Source organism: Schistocerca americana, chromosome 11 (genome assembly GCF_021461395.2).
Source record: "Schistocerca americana isolate TAMUIC-IGC-003095 chromosome 11, iqSchAmer2.1, whole genome shotgun sequence".
NCBI classification, from domain to species: Eukaryota; Metazoa; Arthropoda; class Insecta; order Orthoptera; family Acrididae; genus Schistocerca; species Schistocerca americana.
Window position 1 is genome coordinate 16936669 of NC_060129.1, and position 27530 is coordinate 16964198.

The following is a 27530-nucleotide window of genomic DNA, read 5'->3' on the forward strand; positions in this document are numbered from 1 at the left end:
GCGTCTACGTTTCTTGATGCACTGTTTTGTACATCTTGCCCACGCCCCCGCCCTCCACAAAAAAAATCACACAAAATGCGACATTGTTAAAGCGGTAACTAACGCAAGAATTTAAAGCTGTGAAGAGACGAGGTGAACCCAACACAGCACACGACACAGCGTGTCTTACAGCGACTCGCATTCACAGTTTGTGCGGAAGTGTTCGCAGCTTCGATTCCCGGCCGAGTTAGTAATTTCTTTCTCTCGCGGTCTGGCTGTTTGTGCCGCCCCCATGACTTCAGCATGTCTTCAGCGCCGCGCAAATCGCCCGATTCGCGTGAAAGAGGACGACTTTCTCCTACCGGCCGAGCAACCCAGGACAGGATCATCTCCCGGCCAGTTCACTTCATTTCCAGAGTTCCACAGCTGAGTCGGTGAACACGGAACCCTTGTTTCACTGCACCTATACCGGAACGAAAAATCGTACGATGTGTGTTGTCAAACTATCCCACCATGTAAACAATTATACAGGGTGGTCCATTGATAGTGACTGGGCCAAATATCTCACGAAATAAGCATCAAACGAAAAAACTATAAAGAACGAAACTCGTCTACCTTGAAGGGGGAAACCAGATGGCGCTATGGTTGGCCCGTTAGATGGCGCTGCCATGGGTCAAACGGATATCAACTGCGTTTTTTGTAATAGGAACCCCCATTTTACGCAGATGAGAGTATACCGGTACATTCATAACGGCGCATTTCGCGTGCTTCATATCGTTTGAAGGCGACGTTCCACACTGATACGGAAAACACTGGGGATATATATATATATATATATATATATATATATATATATGGTGGTCTGTTGATAGTGACGGGGCAATATATAAATGAATTCGCCGTCATGAATGTACCGGTATACTCTTATCTGCGTAATCGTAATTCGTTACATCACTCCTTATCGACATGTCTCACGTACCAATCAAATCTAAACACGAAGTTGTAATAATTTATATTGTGATGCAAAATGCAGTAAAGGTGAGTTACAACTTGCACCTCAAAAGCTCACGCCACTTTACGGTGTGTGGCGGAGGGTGTTTTGTGCAAAGAGGCCATTCTACGCTGCGCCTCACCGCTACGCCCCCCCCCCCCCCCCCCCGCCTACTACTGTCGGCAGCCTGCTGCGTGACGTCACCTCCCACTGCTGCCGGCCCTGCACAACACCTTCTAACATACAGGCCTCCCAGTCAAGACGAGTAGGCCATGTGACGTCACTTCCACTAGGGCAGTGGTGGAAAGACAGATTTTCCTACAACTAGCGCTGCTGGTGGCCAAAACTGGATCTAATAGCCATACCAACCATGCAACAAAAGGCACCGGTAGAATACATTGTTCGTTTAATTGAAAATGAGTATATGAAGCACTGCATGAAAAAGTAGCGCCGTTTACAAAGCAATATGCGATAAGAAATCTGCACTGTGAGATGCTGTGCTTAATTTGTGTGGATTTACCTTGAATTCGAAATTCTGTGTTTATGTTGGCTAACCTACCCAGGAAACAAAACTTGTGTTCTGTTTACTTTCAAAGGATAGTGGTTGATTCGTTGAAATTACATCTCCGTTTAACTCTGAGATTTGATTTAATCGTTCAAAGTGGTGTATAAGAGTTGTGTTCCACGTTGCAGAGGAAATTACGAAAATGGGCCACGAGTAGCGGTGTTTTCTTTTCCTAAAAACACTGAACTACAGCAGAAATGGGGACTAGTGCAGCAGGGGATACAACCCGTCGGCTTTGAACAATGACGTCACAAGTCGCCAGAGAGCATGTATTACAGAGATGAAAGAGCTGAGGAGAATGTTGAGAAACAAAGGAATGCGAGAGAGATAAACATTGATCTTGTCAAAAGCATAAGTGTTTTTTGACTTTTTAAAAAAAATCTCACGAGATAGAATAAATTGATCCTACTTTATTAAGCAATATCTTGTCAAAAGCCGAGAAGCGATTGTTCTTAATGTTCTAGCTCCCTTCAGTACGTAATAAGTGTTTTTTGAATTAAAAAAAAAAATCTCACGAGATAGAATAAACTGATCCTACTTTATTAAGCAGCTCCCTTCAGTACCTAATAAGTGTTTTTTGGCTTTTTTTTAAAAAAAAATCTCACGAGATAGAATAAACTGATCCTACTTTATTAAGCAAAATCTTGTCAAAAGCCGAGAAGCGATTCTTCTAGTGTTGTAGCTGCCTTCAGTAGCTGACAAGCGTTTTTTGGCTTTTTAAAAAAAAAAATCTCACGAGATAGAATAAACTGATCCTACTTTATTAAGCAATCAGTAAAAAAAAACGAAATTGAAACATAACAGCAAAAGCTTATTAGAACACAGAACTGCTTTATTATCTATGCCTCGAAGTGAAGACATTAAGATCTATGACTAAGGAATGACGTCATTGTTCAAAGCCGACGGGTTGTATCCCCTGCTGCACTAGACCCCAGAAATGGATATCTGCAACACATCGTGAAAATTTCTAGGTTACACAGATTTCGAAGGTAAGCTCAGGTTCTTTACAATTCAGCTAGATTGTCTCAGGGTGTGTGTTCTTTAATTTAGAGAGCAGGAGCAACTAATCACATATGTAAGTAGCACGCTCTTTAGATGTTCATTAACAACGCGAATTCGATTGATTTGATGCCTTTCTCTTGAAGATCAACTACATTACATACATTACTGAGTCACTGGAAAACTGTGATTTACTTATGCAAGAATAGCTTTAGCCTTTTAACCTGAAATACCGAGTGAACAATAATCGATTTGATCTGAAGATAACTGGCACTAATCCCATGTGTTAGCATTAGTTCCCCTCGAGATTATTACATGTAGCTGATAAAAGATTTTCTCATTATTTCAAGGTCTGCGAGCACAACTTCACTGAAGACCTCATTCTGAAACATAGTGAATATTTCGACAGTTCCACAGGGAAGAAATATTCTGTGCCACTTCCAAAACCTCGCCTTAAAACAGGAGCCATACCATCCATTCTGCCTAACTGTCCGAAGTATCTTTCGTCAGCTTCTTGTTCGAGGGAAAGTGGAGATGAGAGACGAAAGCGTCTAGAAAACAGAAATAGCTATTGCAGCGAGTGTAGCAACTCATGCTCAGTATGAACAGGAAAGACATTTTGTGGACTTTAATGGTTTTGTTAAGTGTTTAGTGCATATCAAGCTGCCTAATGACTGGCATCTGATAAAGTCAGAAAGTTCCATAACTTTTGTTCTAATAGGTGTTGAAGATATTCCTACACTTTTGTGTTGTGTTGTGGTGACTACTGACCTGAGTGTGTCTTTATATGTAGGTAAAAGGGTAATCTCAAAACTTGGTACAAGAAAGTTCTCTTTAACTATAAACCATTCAAATGACTTAATTAACACTATTGATAACTTGGAGAACTTTACTAGGAAAAACAATGGTAGCACTGGAAAAGACCACTTGCTATTCGTTACTGATTATTTGAAAGATATGGCAAAACATTTTGATGAGAGTGAAAGTAACGAAATAATTCTTTTATGTGAGCAATTGAATCTAATGGGAGTCCACAAGAGCCATTACAGATACTCAACAGACTGTATTATATTTTGTAGTATTCCATTTTCAATATCACCACATGCTTATAAGCTTATAAGAAGTACACAGTATCTTGTGCTACCTCATCCTAATACCCTGCATAAAATCTGTTCACATTTTCAAACAAACCCAGCAGCTGAGCAGCTAGGTGGCAATTTTCTGATGTATATAAAACAGAAATTCCAGTTTCTTTGTGAATCAGATCATGTTTCACTAATGTAAATGAAATACACTTGAAACCTTATTTAGACTTCACAGGAGGTAACATTTTGGGTGCTGCATTAAATTCTAAAAATGTGGCAACTAGTGCTCAGGTTTTTGTGATACAGAGTTTGTTGTCTTCATATAAAGATGTAGTCCACATTCTTCTACTAAAAAATATAAATGGTGAAGGATTTTTCACTGTAATAAAGAAAACATTTTCCGGACTGCATGCAATAGGTTTTAAGGTAGTCTGTGTTGTTAGTGACAACAATTCAGTTAACAGAAGGGCAATGTCATTCTTTGCTTCCCCTCCTCAACTGTCAATTGTGTACAAACACCCCTGTGATGACACTGATCCTCTTTTTTATGTTTTAGATTCTGTTCACATTTTAAAGTGTGTCAGAAACAATTGGATTAATAAAAACGATGCTGATCAGTCAATTATGTACCCCCAGTTTGAAACAGATTCAGAAAATACACAGCTGTGTATGGCCAGATTCTCTTCAGTTAAAAAACTTCATGACACAGAGTGTACACAGATAGTAAAATTTGCCAATAAGCTTAATTTAAAGTCTCTTTCTCCAAGTAACCTGGAGTGACAAAACGTCAAAATGTCAAACTTGTACTTAATGTTTTCAATGAGATGACTGTCCAAGGTTTGCTAGCCTTGGGGGAACATCATCATATTCAAAGTTTTGAGAGCACTGCTAAATTCATTAAATTAATTTGTACATGGTGGAACATTGTTAATATTAGGTCACCTGGTGAAGATATCCGTTTCAAGGATGCAATGCTGAAACCACTCTCGAGCACAAGTAATGAAAATATCAGATATTTATAAAGATTTCTATCATGGCTGGATAAATGGTAACATATTTCTGGTAGTACATTTGGATTATCCAATGATACACATTTGGCCATATCACATACCCTTCTAGAACTGAACAAGTATTGCACTGAGGAGCTGAATTTTAAATATCTTTTGCCAGGTAAGCTTCAGACAGATGCTCTAGAAGCAAGATTTGCAAAATATCGAACTATGGCAACATATGAGTGTTTGGTATCTTTGAGACAGGTATTTGAAATTGAATCCAAGCTAAGAATTTAGACTCTGCTTTCCTTGAAAATTTCATCCTATGCTCTTGGTGAAGATGGCATGGATTTAGATTCTTTTGAAAGTGATTGTGTAGATGATATTACCCTACCACCACCATCAAACTTTGAGAGCATAATGGATTTCAGTGAAGAACAAGTTCAGTCTGTTCAGGAATACTTGCCTGTTTTCACATACTTGTCAGGATACTGTGCCAGAGCTGTTCTTAAGAAGCTGAGGTGTGAAACATGTAAAACATACTTAGTGCTTGATAAAACATTATCAGTAATAGAAAGTGATGAAAGCTATGAACTTATAAGAAAGGTAGATAGAAGTGAATTGTATTGCCCTAATAATGAGGTCATTAATGCTGTTATTTTCACTGTTTTGATTGTTAAAAACTTGGTGTCTGGAGAACATGAGCTCTCCTTCATGAGATGTACATCCTAGAGAAATCTAGTTAGCTGTTGATGTAATTAAAAGGGAAGTCTTTTTCCTAAGGGAGTTTTCTTGTAGTCAGGTAGATCACACTGATGACAAAATTCTTCAGTCTGAAGTAAATGTAGCATGTAATATATTTCTCAATAATTATGTTAAAAAATTAATGACAGCCATATTGGCAGTTAAATGAAAAAGAGAAAACTGTCAACTGTAAAGTAGTTTAGAAAAAGTTTTGTGACAGGTTAACAAACATTTACATTTGTCATTCTCTCCTAATTCCTACTTTTCTCTACTTGATGTGTGTAGCTGCATTGCTTAAAATGAATGTGCATAAAATTAGGCCTATATTCTATTTACAATGATGTCATATCATTATCAAAAATATTCTGTTACATATTTGAGAGTATTGATGAGAGAGACAGACAAAGGTGTCAAACTTACTAAATCCCTGATTTTGCTATGTGAGTTAAAGGTTAGAGTAGATTCAGTTTTTGTACTGTAGACGCAAAAATGATATAAGTCTTATAGGTGTGGGACATGTCAGAAGATATAACATAAAAACATAGGACACTTTAATATAATACTCACTTCCCTGATCATTTTGCCAGTAGATTGTCAATATATCCAGATACTTTACAGTAAACTGAAACTGCTAATATCTACAGAATGTACACAGTCAGAACGAAACATAATTATACACTTTTATGAAATATATCATACACAAATTACCTAATCATGACTGTTGTGGCCAAATGCTGTCAGAGCTTAAATCTAACAGACATTTTTACTTTAGCTGTTCTAACAGTCCCTGTTAAAAAAATTCATCTGTAGAGTACGAAAGGAGTTACCTACCAAGAAGCTTTTCAACCTTTATCTTAAATCAAGTTTTTAATGGTTGCTGGTAATTTATTGAAAATGTGTATTCCTGAATATTGGACCAAGGTAAGTGATTTTAGGTCTTTATGTAGATTGTTCTTATTCCTAGTATTGGTACTATGTATTGAGCTATTGGTTGGAAGTAGAGACATATTGTTTGCAACAAATTGCATTAAGGAATAAATATACTGAGAAGCAGTGGTTAGAATACCCAGGTCTTTGAGTAGATTTATTCATTATGTTCTTGAATTTACACCACAAATGAGTCTTATTTCACGCTTTTGCCTTAGTTAAATGAGCGTTTATAATTGAACTTTTCACTGTGACAATATCTCCAATATCTATGGGATCATTGGTGAGCCATTCATGGCGCAGTGAATTACATTTTTGTCCCAGTAATAAACTTATGATCACTACAATAATATCATCATCCTGTCTGTTAACTGTTACGAAGTATCTCCGTTAGTGTCATTTACTGACTAATAGATCTAGGTTTCTGTAGCGACGTTTTTCTTAACAAGTAAGTCAGATTTTGCATACGATTTTAAACACAACAGGAGGAGATCACACTGTGTTGTAATCAGTGTGCCACATTGCGCGCGATATCATACAAGGGCGGCACAATTTATCTGTAAAGGGTAAATTCAACGATCAGTGAATATGTTATGGTTTCACGAAAGAAATACACGTTCATCGGCTCTAACGCACAGGCTGTCTTGCAGCGGCAGAAGGTGTTAGCCTAGCGCTGATGACGTCATAGTTCCGCCGTGTTGCCCTGCACTGGCGACACTCAGCTGTCTGCGGACGCCCACTCCCTGCTGACAGACCGCAGCGCCGCACTGCCAACGCAGCTCCTCGAAGCGAAATCAGCGAGACGACCACGTACCACGTACCGTGTACCATGTACCACTCGCGAGCGGCACAGGTGAGGCGGCTGGGAGCAGTCAGTGGTAGCAGGAGCACCCTCTGCCACACACTGTGACTCGACTTGCCGACTGCTGACGTAGATACAGACGTAGGGGCCAAACTTCGAAGTTGCTGGAAGTCCTACAGCGGCACGAGGTAGAATGGAGAGCTCTCAATTCATTTCAGGTCAGAACCAGTATAAACCACGCCCCACGCCCGATTCTGTGAAGACTACGACTCCCATTTATAGTACTCCTGCAATCGTCAGATTACTTTATAAATGCGTCACTGTGTCGGGTATTTGACGTTATGCATGGAAGCGAGGCAAAGTTTTGAGAAGGTTAGAGATAATGTTCAAACTTTGTTGCAAGGCGCCAAGTGGTGTCTTTCTCAGACATATTGTGGGATATTTGGGCTTCACGAGATACGCTGAACGAGACAGATACGGAGTTTGCCGTCGTAATACTTTTCACACTGTCTCAGGGCTTTAAATACAAGTTTATACCTTTTAACGGGCCGTTTACCACAGAACTTTAAAATTCGCCCAAGAACAGCGTGAAATACTGAGAATCATATTTTTGTTGGCCCTAGAAGGCGGCTTAGTTAACGCCATATGTTCATCTAGGTGGATAACTATTTGTAAGAGTCTTGTATAGACATGAAGTGGGCCATTTCTAGTTTGATGTAGATTTGCCAATATGAACGAATTTTATTTAGTGAATATGGAGTGCGAAGTATCCTACTTATTTCATCGGGAGTACTTTCAGTCACAGTTTCATTTATAAACACGGAATAAAATTTCTAGAGTGAAATTTCCGCTCTGCAGCCCATGAAAAGCAAATGTCCCGAGTTCGAAGCTCGGCCCGGCATACAGTTTTAATCTGCCAGGAAGTTTCACGGAATAAAATTTGTTTCGCGAAGAGCTGAATTTATTCTACCAGAATGAGTTGTGAAGTGCATGGTGCTGCCTTTCGAGATGACTAGAACAACGAGAAAACTCGTCTATTTTGAAATTAAACTGAGTATGTACTGATAATTATAATAGATAGGTGTCTGTACTTTCCCGCTCTTTACACTGAATTCAACTATTACTACCGGCAACAGTTGCAATATATTTTTTGTCCGCAAACCTTACACACTTCAAAGAGCACGGAGTGATGCGTATCGTTATCCCCGCCCCCTGCAACCAGTGTGCAGTAAGGCTTGATCCGGTTTTCCTGGCGTCTGGACAGCTGCTCCAGTCCCACCGCCAGCAAACGGTTCCAGACCACGTTGACCTCGCTCGTAGAAGGTGGGCTTCGCACTCCGGCTTCTGGAGGGAGGAGGGGGGGGGGGGGGAGGCGTCTCCCTGTGGATCAGATCGTTGGCTTACTCGCTTTATAAACAAGCCAGCAGGTATCAAGGTCAGAAAACGAGAGCCCAGTATTCCAATTACGTGGGGAAAATTTTGTGGCAACAATATTGTCAGCCGCTTGGAACAAAAGCAGAGAGTCAAATTATATAAAACTTGCATGTTGTGCGCAATATGAACAGTGCAACTATCATGCCAGGTTTTAGGGTTCTATCAGAATAATTCACTGAAACTGGGCCAAAATTTTTGAGATGTCACCGCTACTTTTCGTCACCCTTTACCTACTGGTCTCCCTATTGGGGCTGCAAATTAGTACGCCTCCCTTTGATTGGTCAGAGAACCTGCACAGGAAATTTGTGCAATATCTGGCTCGGTCGAGTGGGGACCGGCAGACCACTCAGCGTTTGATCATTCTGTATGTGTGTGTGTGTGTGTGTGTGTGTGTGTGTGTGTGTGTGTGTGTGTACTTGCGTTGTCAGGAGGCCACATGACAAAGCTGTTCATTGAGTCGTAACTTTTGAGATACGGAGTTTTTTTCCTTTTAGCGATCATCTGCCACATATTGATGACCACAGCAACGTCCAAGATGACTGTCCATCTGTAAATGCCGCCTGCTCTTGTTTCCGAAGTCGATCCACTTTGCGGTAATTGTAAACAGTTCCGTCCTGTCAATATATTGTTTAGAATTGTGTTCGTGACGCGGGATGAACCGATAAAATATGTGTTTAGTGAATAGGTTTAGTAGTTTCCGTTCTGTGGGCTTCGTTGTGAATATTAGTTAAACAATGCTGTGCTTTGGGGTCTTCTGTCGAGTTACCACCGAGTCAGCCGTGTTCTTCACTTGCTGAAAATGTGAACTTCAACTCGACGGAACAACCGCAGGCTCAACAGTAATCAGTCGCGTCGAGGAATCCCGCGAGATCGTACGAGCGAAACGTGTTGTGAGCCAGTTCATCCCAGTTTGTCTGCCTCGTACTGTGTAACGAGCAAACCTCCGATTCTTTAAAGAATCCAACTTCCCTGTATAAAACAGCTTGAAACTTCTCATTACTTTGCAACTGAGTTAATGTGTTAAATATTCGGCGTTTAGCATGCAAGTTTAGAAAAGATTTGAAATCGTGCTCAAAGTTTACCGAAGGTCGCCGAGTACTGTCAGTGCGAGACGCCGAGTGGCACAGCCAGAGGGATTTGCGCTCCATTTGAAGCGAAGGCGAGTTTTTCGTGCATCCCGATGTTTACGACATCGTACCTCGTCAGCAGTGACGTATCTGGATACTGTCTGCAAACTGTGTTGCCAACAGAGTCGGTAGTAAACGAGTAACAAACTCAAAGCGTTAGGTCCGCTGCTGACGTTTCACTGATCGAACGGCGGAAATTGAGTTACAGATCAAGCTTCCTCCCTTGACAATTTCACGTGGATTGTGTGTGTGTGTGTGTGTGTGTGTGTGTGTGTGTGTGTGTGTGTGTGTGCGTGTGTGTGCGCGCGCGAGCGCCCGAGCGCGTACGCATAGGTGTCAGTGACCAAAAAAAAAAAACTTTGTGAATGTTTGGAGGAGGTACGCGTGTAAAGTTTAGTTTGCTGGGTGTCGACGAGTGACGTCACTCAGACAGGGTGAACCCAGCAGAGGCGGACGCCGACAGAGTGTGGGCGCATCGGCACTGCAGTCGATCGGAGGACGCCAGGCTCTACTGAAAGCGTTTACGTTTCGACAGAGGTAGTTTTACACAAGCTCTGGGGGAGCAACTGAGACAAGTCTGTAAACATTCCTTAAAAACCTTTTTCAGCGTCGCGATTAGCTCTTGCTGCATACGAAATGGACAAATATTTCCAGATGTTTGAGAATTTGTGTTTAACAGTGAGCTCTATTACGGCCCGTTTAAACTTAGTTGCGACTTTCGGCGTTTGGCTCATCGGTGGGGACATGACGCCGTTGCCCAGGTAACACCAGTGGCTTCCCCCCACCACGCCACCGGCAGTTCGTTTGGTGCAGCACCCTGTTGACACGCCGTGGATAAAAAGCACCACGTGGTGTCGCGATTTAGAGGCAGCTGTGTCCGTTAGCCCTCATAGTAAAGTGATTTTCTGGCCTTGGTGTGCTCTACAGTCGTCGGGAGTTGCGAACGAGGGTTTCGTGTTGGCGCTGCATTAATAATAACAGTACAGGACGTCTGAACACGAGCTTCGCAGTGAAAGTGGTCGTCCTAGAGCACGGCCGTCGGCTGCGACTTCGATGTTCTGCTGCTGACTACTGTTCAGAGTTCGACAAAGCAGTGGACAGTGCGCAGTACCGCTCGGTTGTGATGGATAAAGCTCCAACAATGCAGCGGACGAAAGCTGCTCTTTTCTCTACGAACAAAGAAATGTCTATAAGCCATTGTTTACATATTGCAGTTACATGATATATACACTAAATAAAAGAATTTTTTGTAGAGCCAACTACATTTTCTACATAAAAGGCTCACTGCTTCAATAGTGAATAATACATAATAGTCTTGAACAGCTTGAATATAATTCTTATGATTCCGTAAGTTTTGGTGGCATTTGCTATTACTTGAATAAATTAAATTCTGGAAAGCTACAGTGCGTTAGGCGTGTATTTATTTTCAAAATTATGCTTCCCATTTATTCTTTTGCGATTTAACGTGAAGGTAATAGGATGACAAACTTTGCGGTATATAATGTTTACATATTGGGATCGATAGGAATGTTCTTATTAAAGACAGACAATAAATAGAGCTACTCTTGCTGTCAAGTGTAGAACGTATTGCGCGCTTCACTAAAGGCCTTCAGAACCTACATGGCATCTACCACTTTAAATCCCAAAGCTGTCTCTAACAATTCATTTTACCAAACTGGACTCTTGGTTTCTTACACGGTCAAAGAACTGTAACTAAAATTTGTTAGCTACAAATGTTTGATGTAGTTTATAGAATATTCCTTTCGTTCTTGGAGGAATATAGACATGTTAATACACAGTATTAATGTTCCACCATGATATTCATATACTAGTTCGTTATGAACCTGCTTTCGGCTTCTTTGGCGACCGTCAGATAACTGACGATGGCTTAAGAAGCCGAAAGCAGATTCATAACAGACTATTAAATAAATATTATGGTGGAACATTAAGAGCGTGTACTAAAATATCACGTGTGTTTAGTCCTTCCTGAAGAGAACTTAAAACAAAGTTAATTCCTATCTTCCACATGATTTACGTAGTCCCCACTAAAGTTCTCACAAGAGCCACAAACACACACACACACACAGACACACACACACACACACACACACACATATACACTGAAGCGCCAAAGAGACTGGTTTAGGCATGCGTATTCAAATACAGAGATAAATAACAGGTAGAATATGCCTGTGTGAGACAACAAGTGTCTGGTGCAGTTCTTAGATCCGTTACTGCTGCTATAAAGGAAGGTTATCAAGATTTAAGTGAGTTTGAACGTGGTGTTATAGTCGGCGCACGAGCGATGGGACACAGAATCTCTGAGGTGGCGATGAAGTAGGGATTTTCCATTACGACAATTTCAGGAGTGTACCGTCAATATCAGGAATTTGGGAAAACATTAAATTTCCGAAAACACTGAGGCCGGAAAAATATTCTGCAAGAACGGGACCAATGACGACTGAAGAGAATCGTTGAATGTGACAGAAGTGCAACCCTTCCGCAAATTTCTGCAGATTTCAATGCTGTGTCACCTACGAGTGTCAGTGTGCGAACCATTCAACGAATCATCGAGCTTTCGGAGCTAATGGACCATTCCTGTACCCTTGATGACTGCACGACGCAGAGCTTTACGCCTCGCTTGGGGCCGTCAACACCGACATTGGACTGGAAGCATGTCGGCTGGTCGGACGAGTCTCGTTTCAAATTGCATCGAGCGGACCGACGTGTATGGGTATGGACACAACCACATGAACCCTGCATCTTCAAATGGTTCAAATGGCTCTGAGCACTATGCGACTTAACTTCTGAGGTCATCAGTCTCCTAGAACTTAGAACTAATTAATCCTAACTAGCCTAAGGACACCACACACATCCATGCCCGAGGCAGGATTCGAACCTGCGACCGCAGCGGTCGCTCGGTTCCAGACTGCAGCGCCTAGAACCGCACGGCCACTCTGGCCGGCGAACCCTGCATGTCAGCAGGGGACTGTTCAAGCTGGTGGAGGGTCTGTAATGGTGTAGGATATCTTCAGTTGGTGTGATATGGGACCCCTGATACGTCTACATACGAATCTGACGGGTGAAACGTATGTAAGCTTCCTGGCCGGCCAGAGTGGCTGAGGGTTCTATTCGCTTTAGTCTGGAACCGCGAGACCGCTACGGTCGCAGGTTCGAATCCTGCCTCGGGCATGGATGTGTGTGATGTGCTTAGGTTGGTTAGGTTTAAGTAGTTCTAAGTTCTAGGGGACTGATGACCTCAGATGTTAAGTCCCATAGTGCTCAGAGCCATTTGAATCATTTTTTTGTAAGCTTCCTGTCTCATGACCTGCGTCTATTCACGCCCATTTGGGTTCCGACGGACTTGGACAATTCCAGCAGGACAATGCACGCGTCCAGAATTGCTACAGAGTGGCTCCAGGAACACTCTTCTGAGTTTAAACACTTCCGCTCGCCACCAAACTCCCCAGACATGAACATTATTGAGCATATCTGGGATGCCTTGCGACGTGCTGTTCAGAAGAGATCTTCAACCCCTCGTACTCTTACGGATTTACGCACAGCCTTGCAGGATTCGTGGTGTCAGTTCCCTACAGCACTATTTTAGACATTAGTCGAGTCCAGGCCACGTCGTGTTGGGGCACTTCTGTGTGCTCATGGAGGCCCTACTCTATATTAGGCAGGTTTACCAAATGGTTTGTCCTTCAGTGTATGTATTTCATGCAAGCATACAGCCTGAATGTCATCTCGAGGAATTTCTTGTCACGTTTGAAACAGATGCTGCTTCTCTGAAATGAATTTATTCAACCATTCCTATACCGAAACAAAATCAATTCAGAAAAACTTGTGGCTGGTTATAGTATTTCGTACAGTGTAATGTAGGAAACAGCTGCATTGTTCTCTAACCAATGTGGATGCAATACGGTGCTGTTTCAGTTGACACAGACCTATGACTGGAGGCTGCTGTGGATGTACGCATCTTACCAGTGCAGTCCGGATACGCTCTGTGGGGGACGAAACAGTGGACTGCCCAGTCCCCTAGTCGGATCTCGGAATTTTAATTCACAGTAGCTAGGTAGCAGCGGGGCTAATAATTACAAGCAGTTTATTCCTTTCTCGCAGGTTAAAGCGAGGTTAGCGTCTCTTACGTCAGAATGGCTCTGAGCACTATGGGACTTAACATCTGTGGTCATCAGTCCCCTAGAACTTAGAACTACTTAAACCTAACTAACCTAAGGACATCACACACATCCATGCCCGAGGCAGGATTCGAACCTGCGACCGTAGCAGTCCCGCGGTTCCGGACTGAGCGCCTGAACCGCTAGACCACCGCGGCCGGCTCTTACGTCAGACTGAATTAACATGTGTAGCCGAGTAGGAAATTAATGCGGGTCCACCAGTAAACGTTGCCACGTCACGTGTCTGGCGCAACGCATGCAGGCGGCAGTGGTGTGGAGACTGGGGAAGGGGGCAGGGGAGGGTCTGCAGAGATTGGCAGGGAGGGGAGGGGAGGGGAGGGCCGCCTCGGCAGTGGGGATCGTCTCTGGTGTCAGCGTCTCTCTGCGATCAGAGGTGTGGGCGAGTAAGTCGCACCTGGTAGTACCTACCTCGTGACGTAACAAGATGGCGAGTCGTGCTGCAGTCTCCACTTGTGCTGTATCCTAAGTGGCAACTCCTCCTTCCCGACATTCGCTCTTAAGATTATAGGTGGTCGGTATGTGAGTGATTATCGCTGTAATTTGACTGTTTCTGACAATTACATCTATATTGTACCAGGTCTTCAGTTGGGCTGCATATTAAATTCACACAGGTAGCAGTTTCATTTCCACTGGTCGGTCACTCATTTCTTATGGCCGCTCTTTTATTGGTAACAATTCACAATAAACAGTACATACTACGCTGTTACACTTATGGAAAAATGTATGTCCTTTCAGTTCAACTTCTGGCACATCTCTTTCCTACCATAATACTATCTGCATAAATCCTTTTTTAAATGGTGTTCTTCCTTGTTTAAGACTACAACACAGGGTACAGATTACTTTTTGACGTCCTGTGTACCACTTTTGTGTACCTCTATATCACCAACTCAACATCCCATCCCACAAAAGCGCATTAGTCCACTCCTATGTAAAACTCTTATTTAACTTCTGTGTGTTCACTTGAGATTATGTAGGATACCTATAACTAATTATTACAGTCTTCTATGCAACCACATACAAATAAGTAATTATTTGTAAATATAGAATCCATTATAAATCTGAGGCACTGTTTTGCGAAATCAGTCGCAGTTAATTTTGTCTCGTCTGCTAGGTTCTGTCTGTATGACTAATCACACGCTTTAGAACGATCTATAGTGAAAGACAATCCTTTCAGAAGAATGCTTACAGAGGTTACAACGAGGATTCTGCAACGGCAGCCTGTTCTTTCACCCTCCTCGCTAGATTTCTCTCAGCTGCTGAGCACAGCTCTTGCTCCGGGATGGTGATGTCTGGGTTGAAACCCGCCAGTATCATCTTCTTGAGTATGGGGAGCGTTGTTCCGTTACAAATGAAAAAAACATACATCAGTGGTCCCTGCACCATTGTAGCTATATGTACACAGTACACAAGCTGTGCCACGTCCTGTACCTGGTGAAACCCAATTCTAATAATAATCCCAATTCCACTTAAGATTACAGTTTTAACTGACATAAAAACAAGTTCTTTCTTTGAGGCAAATTTACCCTTCCTATAAATTTTTAGTTGCTGCATTGATTTCCGAGTTCGTAGGTACATGATCCCCACCAGAACGAGACAAACCAAGTTGAAAGATATCGATAGTGAGATCGCCCCAAGCAATATTATCCGACTATAGATCAGATAGTACCTGGCCGTTTTTTCCAAAGCGATACAGGTTGCGCATACTATACCCCAGGGTATTAGCACACACAGCACCTGACGACGGAATATCTGGCTTGCTTCAGTAGGTGCTAGCTCGTTAGGAAGCCTCAGATGACGAACACAAGCGTACATGTGGTAGCAGAATGAGTTTAGCCAGGTACAGCTGAGAAACGTGAGGGCGCTATCGATCAGTACCATTACAGATAAGTCGGGGACGCCTGCCAACCGATAAACGACCTCAGAAGACAGGATCTGGACTATACCCGTGATCTGGAAGGACAAGAAAATCTTTCCAGGCAGATTACGTAAATGTGGAAGGCGCATGTACAGTCCGGCAGTCAAAAAACGGAAAAGAATATTTACCACTACGAACGATATTTCTAAAGGTTTTAACCTGTCGATTTTAAAATTCTTGTATTTCAAGGTGGCACTATGTAAACTCTCTTTGTAACTCAGTGTCCTTTCTGTTGGCTTTACATAACCTTTGAGGGGATTTGACCACGTTGCTTTGAAGTCATCTGGGTACAGTCCAGCTCCGTAATATCTGACGGCACACAGCTCAGTAGATTCGTGGAAAGAAAAGTCGTGACACTTGAGCAGCAGAATAGCTCTGGAGACAGAGCAGAGGGCGTCTGTGGTGTTCGATTCCATACACGACTGGTCGTCAGTACTATCGAAGTAGCAGCGAGCGTCGTGCACGGATTGCATGATACTGAATGGGACGTCCTGACAAATGCCAAACGAGTTGACTGCCATCCAGGCCAGCAGACAGAGGTTGACGTTCACCCTCTGCGTGTAGGCCAGGTAGCTGGTGACGGGTACGTGGGGCGACCTCTGCACCACGTCGCTCCACAGCTGCTCGCGGCACTGTAGGCGCTGCTGGATGGTCTCCGGTGGCAGGTCGTCCAGTGGGCACGTGGGGTGCTCCAGGACATCAGCCAACAGCTGCAGGCAGTCAGTGTCCACGTTGAGCACGGCGTTGCTTTGGTCCTCCAGCTGCCACTTCTCATCTGGAAAAGAGCGACAGCAAGTAGTTGGTGCTCGTACGCTATAGCTATCTAAACCCAAAGTCTTCTTTGGACTATACGACTGGGTGTTGTTTAATTAAATCATCGATAATCAGTGGTTATAGAAGGCCACAACCAACAAAAACCAGGCGTATTTGTCAGGGATGACGTAAGGCGGAAAGTGAACGTAAATTTTAGTGTTCACAAAGAAAGATACCAGAGATCCATTGAGTGAATACTACGCATCATCTAAAGGGTGTCCAAGAAGACCTTCGAATTTGTGTAATTCAGGAAATAAGTAGGTTTTATTGATGTCTCTGTTTTGAAGATGATGAAAGACACTGGCATCGGTACTGAACTGTCTTGTTTCAATGTTGCATTCTGTGACTTGTGATTCCATGCCGACACAGTTGCACTGAAAAGGTACGTTTAGTGCCGCGTGCGGGGGTGTATGAAAGTCCACGGATAGGGCAAACCGTGACAGAGGTACCGAGAGCATATGCCAAGGCCCATCTCGTAAAGCAACCCTGATTGATTGAGAGAAAGTTGTTGTTCTTCTATTTCTCAGGCTGTTTCAAAGACAGGCTGTACTCGACATATGTGGGTAGAAACGTGTGCCATCGTCCGTCAGCCAATTGAGCTGAAATCCGTTGGCAAATATTGAGCTGAAATCGGGCAGCACGCTTAGCAATGAGCGACCACACTAAAAAGTTAGAAAACGAAAGGATGTAGGCCGATGTTTGTGAATGAATTATGTGTCTACGACATGGAACAGCAAGTTGCACCCTGCCTTACATTGTTGCCACAGTGCCTACTATGTTTCCCACAGGTGTTTTGTCGATTAACTTTGTAAATAAATTTTGCCCACCACGTTTTTGTGTCTAATTGTGAAGACTAACCTCAGCAATTAAGTCAGGGATTAGGAAAAGGTTTTCGCTAATACATAAACTGTTTCATGGGAAAAGCTTGCGTGGATAATTTACAAGTCGTCCAGCTATAGACACTTAGTGCTTCCCATGAGAATCCGAGGCGGGTCCCTACTTTTCCAGTAACTGTGCCTTATACTGCAGTCAACAAAAGAGTTATACCGTTTTCTGGTCCGAGGGAAATCCTCATTATTTGCGAGAGCTAGAAAGGAACGCGTCTCACATTGTATGATCCAGGATGCCATCATGATACTATTTCAGGCTACAGTTTCTTGAACGGCATACGGATGGATATTGCAAACGAGGTTAACATCTCAGCTCGAAGGCGAGGCAATCATGGATCGTGAGTGGTTAAAGTAGGACAGAACTCCGGCACAATCTGCTATTCATGTGTGTGAGTTGCACAGTGGGCAACGTCACTGTGGTCTGGGAGTGGTTCTGCAACATTTCCAGCCCCATCGAAATGGACACCACGTATTCTGAACCTTACAACACCAGCAACTGATTATGGGGAGGGATAAAGTCCCATTTGAGTCAACATAACAGGACTAATGAAAAAGCAAGCAAACATTTTGACAAAACCTTTTAAAAGTACCTACATAGACACTTCACAAGATGTCAGAGGGGATTTGGAGACACACAGATCTCTGTGTAAGGCGCGCTGGTCCTCATACTGATACAATAAATATGTACTTTTCATATCTAAGTAGTCCAATTACAACTTTTTGTTTTGAGGTAGCGGTATGGACTTTCCGCCACACTGTGTGAAGGATGACTCATCCTGACTTCCCACCTTTCCAGTATACTTCGGTTTTGTTTGTCAGCTTAGACATATCGCGACACTGAGTTCAGAGCAGCGAAGGAGATTTGTCACTAGTTTGTTCGTTAGCGCGAGAACGTCAAGAAATAATTCAACAAACTCCAGTAGCGAAACGGTGAAGAAAATTTTTCTGTCCCGCTGAACGGTTCATTCTTAATACTCTGTGAGTATAGCTTCCATTCCGCCTGTAGAGTTGCATGAGTATTACTTCCTCTGACACTTATCGCATGATGAGAATAGCGCCACAGTAGGGGAGCTGCTGGGATGGACACAGCTCGGTTGCCGAGTGGCCGACTGTTCGACTGCATGTCCAAAAGTCAGAGAATCAGAGACTACTCCTGAGATTTCTTTTGTTGCTTATCGTTTCTTTCACCTACGACAGTGATTTGTCGATGTGGAAACTGTCGCGGCTGCACCATGGTTATCCCAATAAGTGTCTGAGTAAGATGGTTCAAAAGTTGGAGGACAGCCAGAGCCCACCACATACAACAGGACCATGGTTAGTGAGGCACTACAGTGACTGAACCAACATTCATCTTGAGGAGAGCTTTATCTGTTACATTCTGAGAAGTACTGACAGTCATTTCTCCTGAGCACCGTTCATGTTCAAATAACAAAGCGAAAGAAAATGATACTGATCCAGTACTCATCACTCACCACACACAGTGCAATTTGCTGAGCACAAATGTAGATTCTGTAAGATGAATACATTCCAAAATAATCTTATAGGCAGGTTGTTTCTGCAAAAGACAGAAAACAAGACCTTAACGTTTACATTTATTCTTCTTTATGTTTCATTTCACACCCACCACGTGACAGATTGGTAGGCAAGCTCCAGACATATTGCTATTCTTCAGCCTCTTGCCATTAAAAAGATACCCATATAGGTTAGCAGTTACAATGAATAAAATTACTGGTTTCAATTAAGAGACTTACTATTTGTTATAAAAGTCCATGGATGGTAGTACTGTGATGAAGGTAAAGGTGTGGTTTCTAGCAAATCATGGAGGTCTGGTCTCAACAAGTGCCACATGGGTAATATTGTAGAATGGGAGTGAGGATCAAAAAAGGTGTATGGATCGGTAGGTATGGGAGTAGGTGTGTGGTTTGTGTTCTGGTACAGGAAGAATCAGGCTGCTGAAGTTTCCTTGGAATCGGAGATGAAAGGTATGGAGGTGGAAAGGGGTTGGACATGTTGGTACAGTCACAGCTGGAACCTTGGTTTGCAGAAGTTTGGCGAGACAAGGTGGTTTTGCTTCTCAATTTTACAGGCTGTATAGCATCTGTGTTAAAGTTGGAGCAACTACTGAGAGGGAATTTTGATCAGTTAGTGGAAATTGCATGTGAGAGTGGAAGACAGGTATGAGAGAAGGTACAGAGAGCATGACCTTCTAGACCCTGTAAGGAATGGTAATATTTTGAGTGAACAGAATTCCGAGCTATGTTTTGCAGAGGTGATGATGGGACAGATAAGGCTTTTGTAAAAACGAAGGACAAAAGAAGATACAGGACAAACTAGGATAGAGTTTCGGAGCAGTTGAATTCGAAATTTAGATAGAAGGTGAATAGGGCTGTTATCATTATTTGCTGGATTATATATGTGAACACTCAGAGGTACTTGGTGTTGAGTAAAACAGTGTTTCGAAATAAACGACTTTGATGGTGCGGATGGGACGCAAGGAGTTGTTGGGATGAGGAGACGGTAAGATTGGTTTAGTGAATGACGCTTACTTTGCGTTTATAGCGACATATTAGGTGGGGCTCTTTGTAGCTGACGCAGGTGAATAAGAACTGTACGTTTTAGCACTGCTTATCAGTGGCGGATCACGGACCTAAATTCTGAGAAAGGCACTGTTAATGTGGTAATAGTAAACTGCAGGAGCGTCTATAGAAAGGTCCCAGAACTGCTCTCATTAATAAACGGTTACAATGCCCACATAGTACTAGGGACGGAAAGTTGGCTGAAACCTGATGTAAGCAGTAATGAAATTCTAAACTCAGATTGGAATGTATACCGGCGAGACAGGCTGGACATTGAAGGGGGAGGCGTGTCTGTAGCGATAAAAAGTGCGATAGTATCGAAGGAAATAGACGGAGATTCGAAATGTGAAATAATTTGGGTGAAGGTAACGGTTAAAGCAGGCTCAAACATGGTAATTGGATGTCTCTATAGGCCCCCTGGCTCAGCAGCTGTTGTGGCAGAACACCTGAAGGAAAATTTGGAAAATATTTCGAGTAGATTTTCCGACCATGTTATAGTTTTGGGTGGAGATTTTAATTTACCAGATACAGACTGGGAGACCCAAACGCATTTAATGGGTGGCAGGGACAAAGGATCCAGCGAAATTTTTTTAAGTGCATTATCTGGAAACTACCTTGAGCAGTTAAACGGAGAACCGACTCGTGGCAATAACATATTAGACCTTCTGGTGACAAACAGACCCGAACTATTTGAAACAGTTAACGCAGAACAGGGAATCAGCGATCATAAAGCGGTTACAGCATCAGTGATTTCAGCCGTAAATAGAAGTATTAAAAAAGGCAGGAAGATTTTTCTGTTTAACAAAAGTGACAAAAAGCAGATTTCAGAATACTTGACGGCTCAACACAAAAGTTTTATCTCAAGTTCAGATAGTGTTGAGAATCAGTGGACAAAGTTCAAAACCATCGTATAATATGCATTAGATGAGTATGTGCCAAGTAAGATCGTAAGAGACGGAAAAGAGCCACAGTGGTACAACAACCGAGTTAGAAAACTGCTACTGAAGCAATGGGAACTGCACAGCAAACATAAACATAGCCAAAGCCTTGCAAACAAACAAAAATTACACGAAGCGAAATGTAGTGTGAGGAGGGCTATGCGAGAGGCGTTCAACGAATTCGAAAGTAAAGTTCTATGTACTGACTTGGCAGAAAATCCTAACAAATTTTGGTCTTATGTCAAAGCAGTAGGTGGATCAACATAAAATATCCAGACACTCTGTGACCAAATTGGAACTGAAACAGAGCATGACAGACTAAAGGCCGAAATACTAAATGTCTTTTCCCAAAGCTGTTTCACAGAGGAAGACTGCACTGTAGTTCCTTCTCTAGATTGTTGCAGAGATGACAAAATGGTAGATATCGAAATATATGACAGAGGGATAGAAAAACAATTAAAATCGCTCAAAAGAGGAAAGGCCGCTGGACCTGATTGGACACCAATTCGATTTTACACAGAGTACGCGAAGAAACTTGCCCCGTTTCTTGCAGCGGTGTACCGTAGGTCTCTAGAAGAGCGTAGCATTCGAAAAGATTGGAAAAGGGCACAGGTCATCCGCGTTTTCAGGAAGGGACGTCGAACAGACGTGCAGAACTATAGACCTATGTGTCTAACTTCGATCAGTTGTAGAATTTTGGAACACGTATTATGTTCGAGTATAATGACTTTTCTGGAGACTAGAAATCTACTCTATAGGAATCAGCATGGGTTTCGAAAAAGACGATCGTGTGAAACCCAGCTCGCGCTATTCGTCTAGGAGACTCAGAGGGCCATAGACACGGGTTGACAGGTAGATACCGTGTTTCTTGACTTCCGCAAGGCGTTTGATACAGTTCCTCACAGCGTTTAATGAACAAAGTAAGAGCATATGGACTATCAGACCAATTTTGTGACTGATTGAAGAGTTCCTAGATAAGAGAACGCAGCATGTCATTCACAATAGAGAGAAGTCTTCCGAAGTAAGAGTGATTTCAGGTGTGCCACAGGGGAGTGTCGTAGGACCGTTGCTATTCACAATGTATATAAATGACCTTATGGATAACATCGGAAGTTCATTGAGGCTTTTTGGGGATGATGCTGTAGTATATTGAGAGGTTGTAACAATGGAAATTGTACTGAAATGCAGGAGGATATGCAACGAATTGACGCATGGTGCAGGGAATGGCAATTGAATCTCAATGTAGACAAGTGTAATGTGGTGCGAATACATAGAATGAAAGATCCTTTATCATTTAGCTACAAAATAGCAGGTCAGCAACTGGAAGCAGTTAATACCATAAATTATCTGGGAGTAGGCATTAGGAGTGATTTAAAATGGAATGACCATATACAATTAATCGTCGGTAAAGCAGATGTCAGACAGATTCATTGGAAGAATCCTAAGGAAATGCAGTGCGAAGCCAACGGAAGTAGGTTAAAGTACACTTTTTCGCCCTCTGCTTGAATACTGCTCACCGGTGTGGGATCCGTACCAGGTGTGGTTGATAGAAGAGACAGAGAAGATCCAACGGACAGCAGCGCGCTCCGTTACAGGATCATTTAGTAATCGCGAAAGCGTTACGGAGATGATAGATAAACTCCAGTGGAAGACTCTGCAAGAGAGAATCTCAGTAGCTCGGTACTGGCTTTTGTTGAAGTTTCGAGAACATACCTTCACCGAGGAGTCAAGCAGTATGTTGCTCCCTCCTACGTATATCTCGCGAAGAGACCATGAGGATAAAATCAGAGAGATTAGAGCCCACACAGAGGCATACCGACAATCTTTCTTTCCACGAACAATACGAGACTGGAATAGAAGGGAGAATCGATAGAGGTGCTCAAGGTACCCTCCACCACACACCGTCAGGTTGTCTGCGGAGTATGGATGTAGGTGTAGAAAGGCCGGGAAACATACTGCTAAACGTTCCTTCCTTTCCTTTTAATGTATGCGTAAATAATGGTCTTAAGAACCAAAGAACCACCACCACCAGCGCTTCTTGTACTACTATTATAACTGTGACGTCGGCGCCTACCAAGACTACCAATGTTACTGCTAATGACTACTGAAAAATACAGAAACGGCACTCACGTTTACTTACGAACGAACTGTTGGAGCGTCGCCACTTGTAACACGAGTTATCTTGATGATCTTTCTTCTTCCCGGACCTGTCACCGACATCGTCATACCACGTGTCTCAGTTCTGAAGTATTCATAGTACTGGCCTTTCAGTTGAGGTACAAGCAAAGCTGATAATCAATTCTGGGACATCTGTTCCTCAAATATGTTTTTACGGGTTTAAGACAAGAAGAACTATGTCGACTGGAGCAATTATTGCAGGAACGGTAGCAATTAGATCAAAGATTCTGAAATCTTCTGGAAGAATCTGGTTCTTCTGATTCTTAGTCATTAATTTGATTACGTCTCCCAAAAAGATATAGTGAAATATTTCTTTATCGTGGAAAGAAAACACAATCTCCAGTACTACATGCAACTGCGAGCGATGAAGGCGAACTGTGTAGGATCACCTAATTTATGGAAGATCAGCTTATCACAATGTGAACATTCTTTTTCCAGTCGTGTTATAACATTATCCAAGACATCAAAATACATTTATCTGTGTTTTGAGATCAGTGGATCACCAATGTATTCATCCGTCATTTCAGAGCTGAAATGACGGATGGAAGTTTCAGGTTGCAACCTAATCGAGAGTTTCGTGGAATTTAGAAAGTCGACCAGTTTATCTTCATTGTTTGTTTTTCATCAGACCTATACATTCTGAGGCAGCATTGCTTCTTTTCAAGAATGTTGAAAACCATTTGAGGTTTTAGACGTGTGCTTTGAGAAACAGAGAGAAGGAAAACAATGTCAGCGTCTATGACGCTCTTTTTAAAGACGCATGCTTCTCTTCCAGTTGTTACACCAGAGTTTGTACTGTCAGTTATTTATTTTTTAAACTCGGTTAGCTGCGGACAGTTTCGGAGAACGGCAGATATTTTGCTGGCATTACAGTTCCATCTCGTTTCACTGTTCGAAGGAGTAGGTTTATCGATAGTAGTGTCGAGAATTGCTATGCGCTTGGAAGACCGGCTGAAGAAAGCAGGTATAACCTGAAGCGTGGAGAGGAAAGATCCCTGTTGGTTTCCTGCAAAAACAACTGTGCTGGAAAAGTAAATGCCAACGATGTGCAGAACAGTGAGTGAAAAGAGCTTGGGAGACAATTTCACAGACCTTAGCTTGCGGGCCATTGAGTTCTCCTGATAGAACGGAGGCACCGTGGTAGGTTTCGATCACCAGCGTGTCGTTCACATATCTGAACTCTGGAGCTCGACAGCCAGCACAGTGGATGGAGCGGCAGCAGTTTTAGTTTGGCTAACATCACGAAAACCGAGAAAATGTCCTGGAATGTCGCCGTTGCAGTCCACTGGCCTCACATTAACAGCGCGTTGCGACTTGTCTGAAACTTCTGCTGCTCCGTCCTCAATACAGGTAGAAAACGGTCCCACCCAAAATTGAATATATATATATATATATATATATATATATATATACAATTTTGGGTGGGACCGTTTTCTACCTGTATTGAGGACGGAGCAGCAGAAGTTTCAGACAAGTCGCAACGCGCTGTTAATGTGAGGCCAGTGGACTGCAACGGCGACATTCCAGGACATTTATATATATATATATATATATATATATATATATATATATATATATATATATATATATAGAAGGTATCTTTCTTTTAGACATGTCCGGAAGAACAAATACTATCGGTGACCGTGAAGCTCTCTAGAATGAAATGATAATTAAGTCAAAACCTTAAGCTGACGGCAGGTGGTGATATACATCAACGGGGCCAGTTGAAAATGTGTGCCCCGACCAGGACTCGAACCCGGGATCGCCTTCTTACATGGCAGACGCTCTATCCAGCTGAGCCACCGATGGCACAGAGTATAGAGCGACTTCAGGGGTTTATCCCTTGCACACTTCCCGTGAGACCCACTTTCCCAACTTAACGTCCACACACTACATTCGTAGTGCCCCTGCCCATTGCACTGCAGACAATCTTACCGAGTTCCGTAAGAGTTTGGGCAATGCGTGGGCATCCAGCACAGAAGAAGCAGGTCAATGGCCGGTTAACCTTAACTGTATATAAAGATGGTATCTGTTCTTTCGGACATTGATTTGCACTCCAGAATAGCTGGTTGTACCTTATGCTCAGGCTGCAGCCTTCATTCATAAACACCTGGTTTCTGAGCGAGTTAGACAGTTACTAGCCCGTAGACGAAAGTTGTGCAATAATGTAAACGTAAATTCTCAGCAGAATTTCTAAAACAGTATTCATCACGCGGCAGTTTGAATACCGTCCCTGTACACCGCTAAGGGAAAAACCTTCCTAACACGGAAACGATGCATCTCTGACATTACTGTCACATAAAAACTTGTTTTTTCATCTCTTCTGAGCAGTCAATAATTTTGCATACGTAGTCTTCCTACACCACTGCAGTGCAGGAATCGATAATATATGGAAATCATCATAGTTGGCTTGTAATGATCCCAGACAGAGAGCTGCCAAGAAATCGAAAAGCTTGCGTTGGAAAGTAGACCTTGCATGGCAATCACGTAAGGTCTACAAGTGGATATTCAGAAGGGTTTCTGAATCTCATTCTTCGTATTAGAATGCAGTCGGGAGTCGTCAGTGCACAGACCTGCAATAGATGAACCCCAGTATTAAACTCACCTATGAAGTCTCTGACAGATGGGCTATATTTAGTTGTCAGCCAGTTGATCCGATAGAAGGAGTAGACCGCGTCGGCGAGACCGAACATCTTTGCCGCCTTTGGCTGCTGCTCCTCGCACTGCGCGCTGAAGTCGTCACGAAAGGAGAGGTACCACTCCTGGTAGTCCAGCAGGCGTTCACTCAGCACCGGCCGCCTGTAACACACAGACTGCGGGGTTAAAATCGGCAATCCAAATCATGCACTACAGCGCGTGGGAGAATGTAAAGCGCGACCTGACTTCAAACGCCCTGAAAGATTACAAACGCGTGTAGGAGCGGGACTCGAACGCGGGACCTTCGCGTTTTTGAAACAAGTTTTTATTGGCGCCGAATATACTAGGGTGCTTTCAAAGATAGTTACATCGCTGAAACTTACTTTATTTTTCAATGTAGGTTAGTGCACTTGGTCCAACGATGTTCCAGTCCCTTGATCCCATCTCGAAAATGAATATCCTCTAGGCCTGCAAAACATTTACCAACTCCGGCTATGAGTTCTTCGTTTGAAGTGAATCTTCGTCCACCAAGGAAAAGTTTCAGTTCTGGAAAGAGATGGAAGTCTGACGGAGGCATATCAGGTGAATAAGGCAACAATTCATACCTTAGTTCGTGCAATTTTGCCAAGGAGACGGCATGCGTTTTAGATACAGCATCAAGTCTCGCAGCACCCATGTTGCAGATAGTTTTTTTAACTTCTAATTCGTCAGTTAAAATGATGACATCTGGCAAGCGTGAGCAATTACACGCACTTTCAATCGGCGATCCTCCGTAAATATTTTGTGCACTTTTGCAAAGATTTCTGGAGTAGTGACACATCTTGGCCGACCACTACGGGGATCATCGTCTAAGCTCTACCGACCAAATTTAAATTCATTTGTCCACTTGGCAACAGTTGAATATGGAGGAGCAGAGTCCCCCAGAGTACTCCTGAAATCGGCCGAATGTCCGTTGCTTTCATACCTTTCTTTACAAAGCACTTAATCACTGCTCGAATCTCGATGTTTTTAATCTTCGCAAGTCACTACGCGGGAACAACAACAGAGCCACGTCGCCTCCACAGCTCTCTTCAAAGAGCAGTGACGTGTCACGTGTTTACAGGCAACACTCCACTGAATATCACGTGAACAACTCGTTGCGCTAGCGCTGACCTCTTTTGGTGATGAGAACTTTTCAAACCACACTCGCATATGATAACCGGGGCCTCAGCCTCAGTGGTCCACATCAACCCCACGACGACTGCCTCAGTCCACTTCACCCCTCCACCACCCCACACCGAACCACTCTTTCAGGGTTATTGTGCGGTTCGGCTCCGGTGGACGCCCCCCCCCCCCCCCCCTCCTCCCAGGGAAAGTCTCACACCAGACGAGTGTAAGCCCTATGTTAGCATGGTAGAGTAACGGTGGTGTACGCGTATAAGGAGAAGTTGTTTGCGCAGCAATCGCCGATATAGTGTAGATGAGGCGGAATATGGGGAAACACCCGCATTCGCCGAGGCAGATGGAAATCCGGCTAAAAACCACCCACAGACTGGCCGGCTCACCGGACCTCGATACAAGTCCGCCGGGCGGATTCGTGCCGGGGACCACACTATCCTTCCCGCCCGGAAAGCCGAGCGTTAGACCGCAAGGATATATGTAATTGATTTTTAAGTATTTTTTTCAGAATTATCTGTGTTGAACTGACATTAGACGTAAATTAAAGGGATTCAATAGCAGAATTACTGTACAATACGTGT

The 27530-nt window shown here is 43.1% G+C and overlaps 1 protein-coding gene across 1 annotated transcript in view; it reads right to left on the bottom strand.

The window, feature by feature from the left end:
* LOC124553936 (ankyrin repeat and protein kinase domain-containing protein 1-like) overlaps positions 1 to 26610 on the bottom strand; it is a 47474-nt gene extending 20864 nt beyond the window's left edge. Inside the window, exons 1-2 of the mRNA XM_047127955.1 lie at positions 25760 to 26610; positions 16267 to 16534 (exon numbers count right to left, since the gene is read on the bottom strand). Of these exons, the coding sequence (XP_046983911.1) occupies positions 16267 to 16534; positions 25760 to 25847 (356 nt within the window). The 5' untranslated portion in view covers positions 25848 to 26610. The remainder of the gene's footprint in view (positions 1 to 16266; positions 16535 to 25759) is intronic.
* Between the last annotated feature and the right edge of the window lie 920 nt (positions 26611 to 27530).